Source organism: Physella acuta, unplaced genomic scaffold (assembly GCF_028476545.2).
Source record: "Physella acuta isolate Inbredline_101_S28 unplaced genomic scaffold, ASM2847654v3 ptg000421l, whole genome shotgun sequence".
Taxonomy (NCBI): domain Eukaryota; kingdom Metazoa; phylum Mollusca; class Gastropoda; family Physidae; genus Physella; species Physella acuta.
In genome coordinates, this window is record NW_026731940.1 from 795105 (window position 1) to 811064 (window position 15960).

Here is a 15960-nt window from a genome sequence, read left to right on the forward strand (position 1 = left end):
TTTTTTTATAAATGTTGCTTTAATAAAATAATGTAAAAGACGAATTTTATGACAGTATCATAAAAGATGGGGGATAAAAAACCGTATGAATTAGGTATTGAGACATATATGGAAAACCTAAAAGACTGGACAGATTTTATATATATATATATATATATATATATATATATATATATATATATATATATATATATATATATATATATATATATATGGCAGTGTAAATAGGCACGGTCAGGGCAAAATTAACAAGTAATACAACGCCCGAACATAAAAAATGTCACCTACTGCCTCTCTACCCGGATCTTACCTGCGCCCAACGTGTAATTCGATCAGAAAACACACCTAATAGTTGACATCCTATTCCCTTGTTGATTTCCCAACGGCTTGACATATTTTGTAGAAGTGCACACGGCTCGTACTTCAGTTTAGCTTCATAACTGCGACTAGGTTGGTGTGAGGTCCATTGGAAGTTATCATGGGAAAGATAAAAGTGTTTGAACTTAATTTTGACAACCCTGAAGGTGTCTACACCACTGGGTGTGTAATACGGGGCAATGTTGTGTTGGAGTTGAATGAACCTATGACATGTAGAGGTTAGTTTTATAGAATTTGTTTTTAATTAAGTTTTTCATCATTGTAATCTCAATGTTGTGTTGGAGCTGGTTCAACCTATGATATGTAGAGGTCAGTTTTATAGAATTCGTTTTTTAATTAAGTTTTTCATTATTTTAATCTCAATGTTGTTTTGGAGTTGAACGAACCTATGACATGTAGAGGTCAGTTTTATAGAATTCGTTTTTTTAATTAATTTTTTTATCATTTTAATCTCAATGTTGTGTTGGAGTTGAATGAACCTATGACATGTAGAGGTCAGTTTTTTACAGTTCGTATAGGGAACTTATTTAATGAATGTTTTCATCATTTTAATCTAACATGCCTAGAATACTACTTAGCTTCAGCAAATTGTTTCAACAACGCTTTCCTATGATTATTATCAAGGTTATTTCTTTTTTTTAAATTTTTTTTGTCATTCATGACAAAAATACTTAATATCATTTTCGTGAGCTCTTAATTACATATAATAATCTCATTATTTTACACTTGTTTTTTTTTAATTTTAAATCACACGTTTTTTTTGCATTTGTTTCTGGCTCTTATGTTTACTTATATGTATATGTCACGCTGCTTTACGTGTTTATGTGACCGTTATGTTTTCCCACTCCGCTGGGTCTCTGCCCTACGTAAAAACTACAAAAACATGTTTGTAGGCCTTGAACCTGTTATACTGGCCAGCTGTCAGTATACCCACTTTAGCGTCATGTTAGGTTCTCGTGGGGAGTGGTTGTTCTGACGTGAAGTATTTTGTCTGAAATATTTCGTCCTGTGATAAATATCACTGAGATCTTTTGTCATCTAATGAGATATTATATATATATATATATATATATATATATATATATATATATATATATATATATATATATACAAACTTGTTGATGTTGTTTTTTAATTTTCTCCTTATAAGCTTAATAAGCATTAATGATACGTAATCTTTTATCAACAGTTAAAACAGATTAAATTTACATTCCAAAAGAGGCGTAGCGACCCATTCTGGCGCCCGGGGCAAAATAAAAACTTCGCCCACCCCCATTTTTTGTATCGTTATTTACATTATCATAGGCAAAAAGTGCCCCCCCCCCCCATCCCCAGTTAGGAAAGGTCGGGAGCGCTTTTTACCAATGACTGTCCTTCAATAGTTTTATGTTGGTGTCACACAATTGATGTAGAAAACAGATAAATAAACCCGCCAAAACGTAGTAACTGCTTATTTACTTGAGATGTGTATAATTTAACAATGCAGCTAAAAATGAGCTTTTCTTAATTTTTTTTATCCCGTTCGGCACCCAAAATACGTACAAAACTAATATTTGACTTGTTATAAACACCAGTGTGACTGATGCCTCTCTGAGGTCGGCCGCCCCACCAGCCCTCCCCCCCCCCCCCCTTAGCTTCGCCCAGCTATTGAACCTCCAGGTTACGTGTGCATTTTTAACTGCAGGGATGTACATTTTCTTAACAGTCATCAGAATATTAATGAAATAAACCATTAACTTAAACCATTTCAAAAACTGTTTATGTTTTAAATTCTTTTCCAGGAATCACGCTACGTTTTAAAGGAAAATGTAAAGTCAGATGGAGTGAAGATAAAAGATATTACGTAGGCACGGAGCGGTATATTGACGATACAATTATTCTGGCTGGAATATGTAAGTATATTTACACTCAATCAATCAATCAGTTAGTCATTAATATGCATCACACTGAAAAAAGAAAATCTCTCTTCTATATATATATATTTATCTTCATGGGGACCATAGAAAACACCACTGTTGTCACGATTAAGAATGTTGCTAATCTTTTATTTTAATTTACAAAAAGTAGCGTAGCGAGGGGGGTGGGGGCGGGGGGGGGGGGCAACATATTTCCCCGGGCGCCGACCATAGGGGGCGCCAAAATGGGTTGGAAAAATAAATTGAAAGGTTGAGGGGGTGCAAATTGAAAGTTTGGGGGGGATGCAAATCTAAATCTTGAGGGGGGGGGGGGGGGGTGCAAATCGAAAGTTTGAGAGGGGGGGGGGGGTGCAAATCGAAAAGTTTGTCCCCGGGCGCTAACGCCTCTGCCCCAGTGGGTGTTATGTAACTTACGAATAATTCTTTTACTTACGCTCATTTCAATATTCAAACCATCTGATTGTTTCTATATCCTCCATCCAGTACCCTCACAAGGCTTTTCTGAACTAGAAATACCAACAGGCATCAACACGTTTCCATTTGAGTACCAGCTCTATCCCGGAGTTCCTGCCTCGTTTCTAGGATGCGCTGGCTTCGTCAAGTACTGGGCAAAGTGCTCAATCGATTTTCCTATTCGAGTGAACAAAACTGTCAAAAAACCATTTCAAGTCATTGGTTATCTAGACTTAAACAGGATACCTTCAGTTCGGGTAAGTTTTAAGTAACGGTATTTGGGTCTTGATTTTTTTAAACGTAAGATATTTTATTGTAGAAGTTTATAGTTAATGTTCAAATAATAAAATAAAGACCTTTTTTTTTAAATATTACTGAATTACGATTGATTTTTCGAAACTAATCAGGATTTTTTTGGGTGCTTGCTACTTTAACTTTCTGTTAAATTGATTTCTTGATTTCCGAAATTCAAATTTTGTTAATGCCTAAATCACTGAACAATTCTCGCCTGAAAATTTGATTATTTCTGGTATCATGCAACCAATTAGTAAAGTTGGTCAATCGCTATTATAAGTCAATTCGAATAAGGATAAGATCTTTTATAAATATAAATAAAATAAGTATATAAAATATATACATTGGTCAAATATAAATAAATAAATAAATATATATATATATATATATATATATATATATATATATATATATATATATATATATATATATATATATATATCTTATATATAAACAGCACGGTTACAATTATAGTTTAGGGTGTATGATTTATTTTTCTAAGCATACGTCAATCCTATTACAAATCGTATACTCTCTTTCCACTTTTTACATAATAAATTTGTTTTAAAAGGTTCAAGACACAAAAGAGAAACACCTGTGTTGCTGTTGCTGTGCAACTGGCCCCATCAAGGCCACTTTTAACATCGAGAAGAACACCTTCGTCCCTGGTGAGGCCATCAAACTCTTTGCTGAAATCCACAACGGCTCCTGGAGACGAATCAGCAAATCATACGTCTCAATAAAAATGGTAGGTGGTAGAAAACAATAATAATTGATGAGGCGATAGTTGAAGCTGTTTTGATAGTTGTATACAAGCATGTATGATAGTTGTATACAAGCATGTATGAAGGGCTCGTGGTGATTTGTATATTTTGAGATAGGCAAAGTGCGGCAATTCACAACTAGCTTGAACAATTTGACACACGACTAATTAGGGGCAGCACTCTAGGGAGATATTAGCACCTGTAGAAAGCGATCACTAATGATAGTCAAGCAGTTCATTTTTTATTTTATTTTTCTTAAACTATGTAAAATTAAACATCTCTTGTATTTCCGATTATGTTCTACACGATCATATTAATAAATTAGCAGCTGTGTATAGTCAAATAGATGGGATACATCAAAGTAAAATTGTTTTAATAACAGTCTTGTTACTCTTGTACAGCTCTACACGTATAACGTGAAAGGAAACATCCGAGAATTTTGTAAAGAGATCGCCAAGGTAACACGACCTGGGATAGCCCCACACGGTAGCGATGTCTGGTCAGGTGAGGAACTTGTGGTCCCACCTACTCCACCTTCCTTTCTACCTGGCTGCAGCATCATCGACGTCAAATACACAGTACAGGTACGGATAATTCCATTACAACTCTACAAACAGGCTTTTGTTTTTGCTTTTACGGACAAGTTTTCCTATTAGCAGATGGAGCATGAAAACCTTAGTTTTTAAAATGTGTGGAAGGGTGCATTACCCTCAATAATTATAACTAATAGACTAGGTAACTACCGCATTTTAAAATATAAGTTATTGAATTAAAGAGATAATTGAAATAATACATGTTTTGCAAAACATTCTATACTGAGTAGATAGTTTAAGATTTCAACAGTTTAATATAAAGGAAAATATTTTTGTTCTCTACATTAAGCTAAGTGTAGATCCTTCAGGACCAAGCCTCGATTTGAATATCCCACTGGACATTATCATTGGGACCATCCCAAAGGCCACAACTCTGCAACCAGTTGGGCTCGCTAGTTTGCTGTTTGGTGATTCGGCTTTCATAACACCACAGCAGGCTTTAGATCTAGGTAAGTTTGGTATCATAACACCACAGCAGGCTTTAGATCTAGGTTAAGTTTGGTATCATAACACCACAGCAGGCTTTAGATCTAGGTAAGTTTGGTATGATAACACCACAGCAGGCTTTAGATCTAGGTAAGTTTGGTATCATAACACCACAGCAGGCTTTAGATCTAGGTAAGTTTGGTATCATAACACCACAGCAGGCTTTAGATCTAGGTAAGTTTGGTATCATAACACCACAGCAGGCTTTAGATCTAGGTAAGTTTGGTATCATAACACCACAGCAGGCTTTAGATCTAGGTTAAGTTTGGTATCATAACACCACAGCAGGCTTTAGATCTAGGTAAGTTTGGTATGATAACACCACAGCAGGCTTTAGATCTAGGTAAGTTTGGTATCATAACACCACAGCAGGCTTTAGATCTAGGTAAGTTTGGTATCATAACACCACAGCAGGCTTTAGATCTAGGTAAGTTTGGTATCATAACACCACAGCAGGCTTTAGATCTAGGTAAGTTTGGTATCATAACACCACAGCAGGCTTTAGATCTAGGTAAGTTTGGTGTCATAAAACCACAGCAGGCTTTAGATCTAGGTAAGTTTGGTATCATAACATCACAGCAGGCTTTAGATCTAGGTAAGTTTGGTATCATAACACCACAGCAGGCTTTAGATCTAGGTAAGTTTGGTGTCATAACATCACAGCAGGCTTTAGATCTAGGTAAGTTTGGTATCATAACTCCACAGCAGGCTTTAGATCTAGGTAAGTTTGGTATCATAACTCCACAGCAGGCTTTAGATCTAGGTAAGTTTGGTATCATAACACCACAGCAGGCTTTAGATCTAGGTAAGTTTGGTATCATAACACCACAGCAGGCTTTAGATCTAGGTAAGTTTGGTATCATAACACCACAGCAGGCTTTAGATCTAGGTAAGTTTGGTATCATAACACCACAGCAGGCTTTAGATCTAGGTAAGTTTGGTATCATAACACCACAGCAGGCTTTAGATCTAGGTAAGTTTGGTATCATAACACCACAGCAGGCTTTAGATCTAGGTAAGTTTGGTATCATAAAACCACAGCAGGCTTTAGATCTAGGTAAGTTTGGTATCATAACATCACAGCAGGCTTTAGATCTAGGTAAGTTTGGTATCATAACACCACAGCAGGCTTTAGATCTAGGTAAGTTTGGTATCATAACACCACAGCAGGCTTTAGATCTAGGTAAGTTTGGTATCATAACACCACAGCAGGCTTTAGATCTAGGTAAGTTTGGTATCATAACACCACAGCAGGCTTTAGATCTAGGTAAGTTTGGTATCATAACACCACAGCAGGCTTTAGATCTAGGTAAGTTTGGTATCATAACACAACAGCAGGCTTTAGATCTAGGTAAGTTTGGTATCATAACACCACAGCAGGCTTTAGATCTAGGTAAGTTTGGTATCATAACACCACAGCAGGCTTTAGATCTAGGTAAGTTTGGTATCATAACACCACAGCAGGCTTTAAGTCTAGGTAAGTTTGGTATCATAACACCACAGCAGGCTTTAGGTCAAGGTAAGTTTGGTGTCATTACACCACAGCAGGCTTTAGATCTAGGTAAGTTGGGTATGACGACACCACAGCAGGCTTTAAATCTAGGTAAGTTTGCAATTTCGTTGAGTAATTCAGTAATTTTAAAACACACCAGAAAGTTGTAGATCTAGGTACGGTTCAGACAACACCACAGCAGGTTAGAGAACTAGAGGTATTAAAGTTTGGGTAAATTTGATGACTGCTCTCAAAACATTATGGTAGCTTTCTACCTTGGACTGTTTAACAGCAATGAAAGTAAAAATATCGAGTTGAAGGGTGATAACTCATAGTCCGAGACTATACAAATTTTGACATCTACTATTAACTACAAACACGATATAGTGAATTTTTAAACGACAATTTTTGCCATTAGAAGTTAAATTAGATTGATGAATACATTTGTTTTTGGCTGTTTAAGACCAAAACTTAAAATATGTATTTACGATTAACGTGTTGAAAAGTGTATATTAAAGATGAACAATTACTTTTCTTTTCCTAGTAATCCTATCAGCACTACTAAAGAGTGGAGATACAGGGACAAGTAACTTCGTTGCAGACAGCAGTACATCCTAATATGTGTTCATTTCAAAGTTTTACTTTCTTTTTTCAATAAAAAGACGCCTATTTATTTTTAATGTCAGATTAATGTAATATATTGTGTTAAAAACATTCAAGAAATCTTTTCTATCCATAAAATGATTTTTTGGGATAGTTGTCTAAATTTGTTTTTATTGTTTAACAGTACTTATTTTGATATTGTCATTTTTGTTACTATATTTTATTAAAAAATAATATTTATTGACATTTTTTTTATATAATTGTATTTTCATTTTATTTATCCTTTCAATATATTTTGACCTATGTTTTAATAAAATTCAAGATTGATTGAAATCTTTGGTTCAATAATTGTTTTTGCATTTTATGTATCCTGACGGATATACATTTTTAATTTTAAACATTTAATAATCAACAAAGAATCACGGCTTATGTAATGTTGTTTTAGCTTTTGCTACAACTAATCATGTCCTGATGGTAAACTTTACAGTAATAATATAACCGTCCCCCCCAAAAAAAAAACAAAAACAAAAAACAATCATTAATTTATCTAATGCATTTTATTAGATATACTTAATAATCTGTGCAGACAACAAACTCCAGATAAAAATTCGCCATTGATATGGAGACTTCAGCTCTACTTCACCTGCTACAACGACAGACTAACCAAGAAACCTCTCAGATACTTTTAAGATCTAAGAGGTTTTTTTTTTGTTAGTCGGTCGTCTACTATGGTTCGGCATGGTCGGATTGTAGAGCGCACTACTATTAACTCGAACGTGTTTAGTTCGGAATCCCGGAATCGAGACCTTATGACGTCCTTGATCTACCCATCTCTAGTTGGTACCTGTCTCACGATAAGGTATGTAATGGCGGCTGGATCTAGTGCTGACCACATTAACCTTTCATATGCCGTGGTCATGGAAAATACGAAATCTACATTGCATTTTCTTTTTGTCGTTGACTTTGACAAATAGAACATTCAGATCAGCCTGAATGACCACACAGCTTATCACACCAAGGCGCAGCATTATCTTATGTTTGCTATACATATTGTAGCTTGAGAAATTAGTCACTGTTACATTCAAAGCATTGACTAACACATCTAAATTTAGTCTAAAGATAGAAACATAATTAGTGTTCGGGGAAGATTCTATATCCAGTTCTAAAATTAATAAAAAGACTGGGGAAAAACATAAGCTCATTTTTGTTGTTTGTAAACCACTTACACAATGAGCTGACCTAAAACAGAACACTTTACTTTACAGCAGAGAATTTTCTTCAATTTCCCAATGCGGCAATGCAGAATTTACATCATCGTCATCATCATTGCTGTGGGCCCCTTGTAAGGAATACGGACGCAACCATCATTTCCCGTTCTAAGCAAATTTGGTTTAAATTCAAATGAAGATTCGTCAAGGTATCATAGAGGGGGGGGGGTGTATTTTAAATAATGAACCGAGAAGAAATTGTGAATTCTAAAATGGCAAAGGGTTTCCTTGTCGGGTTTAAAAGGTGGGGGGGGGGGTCGCTAAATAATGCTTATATTATATATTATATTTGATATAATAGTTATATATGAAATTTCATCAACCTAGCTGTAACGGTACTCAAGTTATTGTGTTAACAAACATACACACAAAGACACACACAATGAACTAATTGCAAAACCCAGTTTTTCCGACTCGATTACGCTTAAAAAACCGAAACTTTGATAAATCTGGATTAATAATTTTTCCCGATTAAAATAAGTGCCCTATACTCCGTATATGATGAAGTACTGAGGTGTAAAACGGTGAAAACTGTCAAAATATCTTGTGGTTTTTGTGCACGATTAAAATACTTCCTCTATACTCTGTATACGAGAAATTAAAAACAAAAACAAAAGCTTCTTAACGTTGTTTATATAGTTGATCAAGGTACATTTATATATAGATGTACACATCTTGTCCAGTTGTTTTTATTTATTTTCTTACTGGCAATTTAAAAGCTTATTATTATATTTTTAAAAATTTGTTTTATTTAAAAATACACTTGTTCTGCAATTCGCCGGTAATACGGCACGTTTACAGTAGTTTAAAATAAAATATTCTGGTTTTTTTTTTGTAAACATTTAAATATAAGCTTACAGGAGCTAACCTTTTGCGAGAGTTTGAAGCACAGCAGTTAACAACACATCATATCTAAAAATCGTATTATTAACTCAACAGTAGGCATATATTATACAAGCAGCCTGTATGTAGTCCAGACAATGCCGAAAGCTTGAATCCGGTTCTTTTGTCAGTGCGCCAGATATTGTCACAACACACACGGTGCGACTCTACAGCTCTCAACTGTCGCCATGGGCAAGCCGACGGTGTTTGAGATAAGTTATGACCAGCCTGATGGGGTGTATAGCTCTGGTAGTAAAGTGAGCGGCTATGTCCGGCTGGCTTTTGATGCGCCAACACAGATTAGATGTAAGTTTTGTACTTCTTAAGTAATGGTCAACACGGGTTAGATGTAAGTTTTGTAACTCTTAAATTGGGGTCGTCACAGCTTACAGGTAAGTTCTGATTCCCTCAAATAGGGGAGTATCCATCTTTTACTTATTGTGCATTATAATATGATAGATATATGTAGCATACCTATGTGTTATATTTTTATAATAGAATGTTGGATATTTATACGTTTGTGTTGCTAGTTGCACTATGTGTTTATATTTTACATTCAAATGTTACACCGTTTGACATTATTTTTCTTAATTTGTAGCATTATCATTAGGATATTTGTTTAAACACGAGAAATAGGCAGGGTTGGTAGCTAAAATGATAAACAAGTTCATGATTAGGTTCAGATAAATGATACAAATGAATTTTCATCAAATTATTTATGAAATTATTGCTTTAGAGGCATTCTAAATTAAACGACTCAAGTTCCTTTATTTTTTATTAAAGTTGTGGGCGGCTCCTTAGATTTCATTTTAATTTCATCATTTTAAAACAAATATGTAAAAGTTCAAACTAATTAATACACCGCCATCAACCTGCGTTACTTGGTGTGTCGTGTCTACGCTTACAGAAGGAAGTGTATTGAGAGTTGTTCAATGGTGGAAAGACGTGTGTAATGCATTCTAAATATAGCTATAACTTGACGCAACGATGCATACAGTGTATGCCTGCTATTTTGTTTACCTACAATCTTTACACCTACTGTCATAGTTTCACTGCTGTTGTAGACATATTAACCGTTTCGTTTCCTACCGTAAGTGATGTGTTTCATCAACAAAAGTTTACAATACATTTTGAAACATTTTCTACAAATGTTGACAATACATTTTAAAACATTTTCTAAAAATGTTTACAATACATTTTAAAACCTTTTCTATAAAAGTTTACAATACATTTAAACATTTTTTATACAAATGTTTACAAAACATTTTAAAACCTTTTCTATAAAAGTTTTAATACATTTTAAAACATTTTCTACAAATTGTTACAATACATTTTAAAACATTTTCTACAAATGTTTACAATACATTGTAAAACCTTTTCTATAAAAGTTTGCAATGCATTTTAAAACCTGTTCTACATAAGTTTATAATACATTTTAAAGCAATTCCTTATTTATTTTGTAAATCAAATTTTATTTTGTAATATAGGGCCTACATTTTTATTAATTTTATTTTAACTGAATCACCCTCATACCATTTACATTGACTTCATTGCAAGCTTTTTTTTGGATACCTTCACGGGATCTTAGATGTGTGGTTTTGATCGGTCATGTCAACTTTAGTGTGCATTGAAATGTGTTGGTCAGTTGGCAATTGGTCAAATGGCAGTGTGCTATTTCTATGTGCATACTTGACTTATATTTATTTCACAACTACTTTTAGCAGATCTATTCTGATGAGGTTACTCTCATAAACTATATTTAAGGCAGTTTGGCATCCTTCTTTGTGCTAGGTAATTCTCAATTAGATCTATGAATAAAAATCAAAAGTATTTTCTGGGTTTGTCCTTTATGCATGACTACATATTTCATCCAATCGCCATAAAACTTTGGAGAGTTTATAAGAATACTTTCAGGAGGTTTTCTACACAAAAAAGTTCTATTTCGGCCCCAATGGCTTACAAGTTCCCCTGAAGACTCAAGAATGAAAATAAGGAATATTAAAGAATTTATTCCGAGGAACTAACCGGCCATAGATTAATTTGCAAAAAAAAATTAACTTGGCTGATTCCATTTGTTGAGTTTTCTAGTACTTTTAATATATTTAGTGTAAAGATTATTTCCATTTTAAAATACAGTTATTATAATTTTTTTAACTAGGTTAAGTTTAGGAGTAGGAGTTAACCGGGTTTAGGGCTTATAATAGATATTTATATTTTTTTAATCAAATCCTTTTTAAACTTTCACTTAGGCTTCCTAGTAAAATATGTATCTTAATTTGACAGTGTCTATAACAGATAGTTCATGCCAATGCTCTTTAAAGACTTAGTTATCAGATAAAATAGATAATCCCTCTACTGTACATGTTTGCCAAACTTTAATACTAACACTGTTTTCTACTCAGCAATTAGCATTCGGTTTAAAGGCAGAGCTAAAATTCGGTGGACTGATGTGTCCGTTAAGAAATTGTTTATTACCACAGAACCATACTTTGATCAGACGCACATGCTTCTGGGTGCTGGTAAGTGTAAAGCATATTTTTGTATTAGTAGTACGCTAAAGAGAACGTGGACGATTGTTCGAAATCCTAAGGGGAAAAAAATTATTTCCCCGCAAGCTGTGAATGGGTGGGGGGGGGGGGGTGGAGGCTATGTAATATAGAACAGTTGATATGCGGAGACGTTGTGGTGAGGCGGGAGAGCGTATGATTGTTTACTTCAAAAGGCCTGAGTTCGAATCTCACGGAAGATGAGGTTTGTTAGCTAGAGAAAAACAACCAATGAGTCTACTAGAGCAAATTCCAAAATTAAAATAAAAAAACTGCAGCCTTGCAGATTGTCTTTGGTAATGAACAAGCCAATTTAAGCAAATCCAGAAAAAGAGGTGGGCTGTGATCAATAGGCTATTTAACGCATACACTGTTGACGCGTAATACTTAATTGTGTTGAAGGACATCCCCTACAATATTACAATTTGAAAACGAAGAAGACGAAATAGAAGTTAATATAGATCTGTTCAAGTAAATTTTGTGTCAGATCAGATAAAACGAATGATTTTTTTCTTTTTTTTTTTTCTAATACTTATTTTGCATAACGTTTCATTTACATTCCGTCCAGCGCCATTCAATACCCTAATTGACTACGACCTACCCAGGGGACTCCATTGTTTTAAATTTGAGTACCAGCTTCCTCTCGGTCTCCCGTCATCATTTTGTGTGTCAAAGGATGGCTGTAAAGTGGAGTACCTGGCAGTGTGTACCGTCGTGTGGCCTGGAAGATCGAAGAAAAAGATGAAATTGTCATTTACTGTCATTGGTTGTCTTGATCTGAATAGGTTTATATCAATGAGAGTAGGTTTGTTTCATGTACTTGTATATTTGAAAAAAATATTTTCGAATTCATTACAGAAAAGTCTAATATATAAAAGCCAATGTGCGCACTTCTCTCTATCTCTCTCTCTCTTTCTTTCTCTCTCTCTCTCTCTCTATCTCTCTCTCTCCGTCCGCAACATATTTTCCGATGCTATGAGATCATTATTAAAAAGAACACAAAAAAATAATGACGTCACATAATTAAATTACGGAAAGTACACAAAACTAATGACATTATTCATTTTAGGATAAAAATAACATTGAACATCGAATCAGTGTTTTTTTCAGACTTTTTCCTCGGTGTGGGGGGGGGGGGCACTGGTAAAAGTATATTTTTATACATATTTTTTAATATATAAATTCCATTTTGTTTTGTGGGAGAATGCGGGGGAGGTAGACTTTCTTTTAGGCGGAGGGACTGAATAGATGCCTTGAAGAAACTCTGCATCGAATGTCGAAAATCTTACATAATACTAATGACGTCATCTTCAATAAAATTCACTTCACACATCTTCCAATTTTAAAATATGAAGAAATGAACTATTTCATTAAAATTTGATTTAAATCTTTTGATCTACTTATCAAGACGTACGCCATAAAATGTATACAATTTTTTAAGACAAAAAACAAACAACAAATTAGTTTGAAAACCAACAGAAATATTATTGAATAGTCGAGCTTTTAACGGAATCATTTAAGTCACTAAATCAGTGTGGGTATTAAAAATTGTGTTGTGTTATTTTAAATGTGTTGGAGTTTTAGCTATTTAGTTATTTGTTTGCTTTGTCACTAATATCGAAAAGCACATTGCGTTTTTACCAATACCTATTTCATAAAATATATTTCTCAAACAAATATAAAATTTTTAAAATATATATATTAAAGACACATGTTTTTATGGATTTAATTGTAAGATTTTGTAGTCTTTATGAGATGTCTTCACTTGTTTTCATGATACTGCGTTGATTTCGTTAAAGCAAGAGGGCAGGAAAGAGCAACAGGTGTGCTGTTGTTGCTGTGCAACTGGCCCCATCAAGGCCAGGTTTCACATTGAGAAGAATACCTTCGTCCCTGGAGAGGCCATCAAACTCTTTGCTGAAATCCACAACGGCTCTGGGAGAATCAGTCAGACATTCGTTTCTCTAAACATGGTATAATTTAGTTTGATGGATGGATGGATGGATGGGTGAATGGATGGATGGATGGATGGATGGATGGATGGATGGATGGATGGATGGATGGATGGATGGATGGATGGATGGATGGATGGATGGATGGATGGATGGATGGATGGATGGATGGATGGATGGATGGATGGATGGATGGATGGATGGATGGATGGATGGATGGATGGATGGATGGATGGATGGATGGATGGATGGATGGATGGATGGATGGATGGATGGATGGATGGATGGATGGATGGATGGATGGATGGATGGATGGATGGATGGATGGATGGATGGATGGATGGATGGATGGATGGATGGATGGATGGATGGATGGATGGATGGATGGATGGATGGATGGATGGATGGATGGATGGATGGATGGATGGATGGATGGATGGATGGATGGATGGATGGATGGATGGATGGATGGATGGATGGATGGATGGATGGATGGATGGATGGATGGATGGATGGATGGATGGATGGATGGATGGATGGATGGATGGATGGATGGATGGATGGATGGATGGATGGATGGATGGATGGATGGATGGATGGATGGATGGATGGATGGATGGATGGATGGATGGATGGATGGATGGATGGATGGATGGATGGATGGATGGATGGATGGATGGATGGATGGATGGATGGATGGATGGATGGATGGATGGATGGATGGATGGATGGATGGATGGATGGATGGATGGATGGATGGATGGATGGATGGATGGATGGATGGATGGATGGATGGATGGATGGATGGATGGATGGATGAGTAAAGATATAACATATCAACGCGTTAATGGCGCCGTAACGCCGGATCGTGAGGTGGATGTGTTTTTACTTTCAACTTTTAACCTTTAACAGCCAATTCACAATGGGGAAATTAATTGTTCTATATATTATAATATACGTATATATATATATATATATATATATATATATATATGTGTGTGTGTGTGTGTGTATATATATAGCGGTCAACGATAAACTTTTTAAACAGCATTACTCTTCGAATTACGACCGAGAGAAGCATATCTCTTCGAAAGAGGTTACCAGGGTAACAAGACCTGGCATAGCACCATACGAGACCGATGTCTGGTCTGGTGAAGAACTCGTTATTCCACCAACTCCGCCGTCCTTTCTTCCAGGTTGCAATTTGATTGACATCCAGTACTTTTTGGAGGTAAATCTAGTCACATTATGGTGTTTCACATTTTATTTATACATTTTTTAAATTTAAATAATAATATACTAGCATTGGACAATATGCATAAAAAAGAAGAACCCACATGAATATTGAAATCTGAAAAAGCATTTTCTTTCTTTTTCCCTGTCTGTCACCCTTGTTGTGTTTTATTTTGTATTTATTTTTTTAAATTCACTTATATATATATATATTTATATATAGTCTATAATCTTGTACCACAGATTGCAGGCGGGGGTCGTCTAAAAAATTGACTATTGGCCAGTGGATTTTGACCAGCTCAAATAGATCCTGGAATTTTTAGAATATTATTTTTCAATGTAGGAAATGGATTTTATTTAGGCATTTATCTATTAAAATGTGTATCTGTACAACCAATGATGATGGTTTATTTCAAGTTTAGAGTAAGCTAAATCTACTAAATGGATAATGAAATCTATTTTAAAATATTTCGTTTTAAATGGGTTTTTTTTTTCCAAATAGCTGTTTATTTATTTCCATTTGTTTTTACTTTTTATGCATAAGCTGTTGATCATCAGTTTAATGGACGAATCGATATTTTGTTTCACGCACCAAATTGTTTGATACTTTGAAAGTCTGCAACTTATTACTAGGAGGATGATTTCTTTTGTTTAGCGATAGAATCCTCCAAAGAGTGACGGGAAGCCATAGGCCTAGCTAAGGGAGTTGGGGTGGTGCGGCCGCCACGGTGCCAACATTAGGGAGACGCCGAACGAGGTAGAAAAAAATTAATTTAAATACTCGTTTTGAGCTGCATTTCTTTATTATACAGAGTCAAAGTTAAGAAAATATTCTGCTATTCGTTACTTGGCTTTACTGGTTAATTTAAATGTTTTTTTACATCAATTGTGTGATACCAACAAAAAACCAGTTAAAGGGGCAGTGACTTTCGCTATTTTGGAAAAGTGAATAACTGCACAAATGGGGGTGCGCACAGTTGATAGTTCGCCCCGGCCGCCGTAATAGGTCGCTACGCCCGACGGGGGGAAGCTATAGCATTTTTGGAGGGTTTGGGCTTTTAAGTAGAGCTGACAGGCAAGCTTAATATTACATAATATTA

The 15960-nt window shown here is 35.1% G+C and overlaps 2 protein-coding genes across 2 annotated transcripts; both read left to right on the forward strand.

Annotated features, from left to right (window-relative positions):
- The first annotated feature begins 375 nt into the window (after window positions 1–375).
- Window positions 376–7321, forward strand: LOC131942730 (arrestin domain-containing protein 3-like). The gene is made up of 7 exons (XM_059302650.1): window positions 376–596; window positions 2160–2270; window positions 2778–3004; window positions 3613–3789; window positions 4207–4389; window positions 4688–4847; window positions 6921–7321. The coding sequence occupies exons 1-7, from the start codon at window positions 479–481 to the stop codon at window positions 6992–6994; spliced, it is 1050 nt and encodes a 349-aa protein (XP_059158633.1). The 5' UTR covers window positions 376–478; the 3' UTR covers window positions 6995–7321.
- A 1936-nt stretch (window positions 7322–9257) lies between these two features.
- On the forward strand, window positions 9258–15538 carry LOC131942731 (arrestin domain-containing protein 3-like). Its single transcript, XM_059302652.1, has 6 exons — window positions 9258–9435; window positions 11532–11648; window positions 12244–12476; window positions 13475–13648; window positions 14676–14858; window positions 15494–15538. The coding sequence occupies exons 1-6, from the start codon at window positions 9318–9320 to the stop codon at window positions 15536–15538; spliced, it is 870 nt and encodes a 289-aa protein (XP_059158635.1). The 5' UTR covers window positions 9258–9317.
- The last annotated feature ends 422 nt before the right edge of the window (window positions 15539–15960 follow it).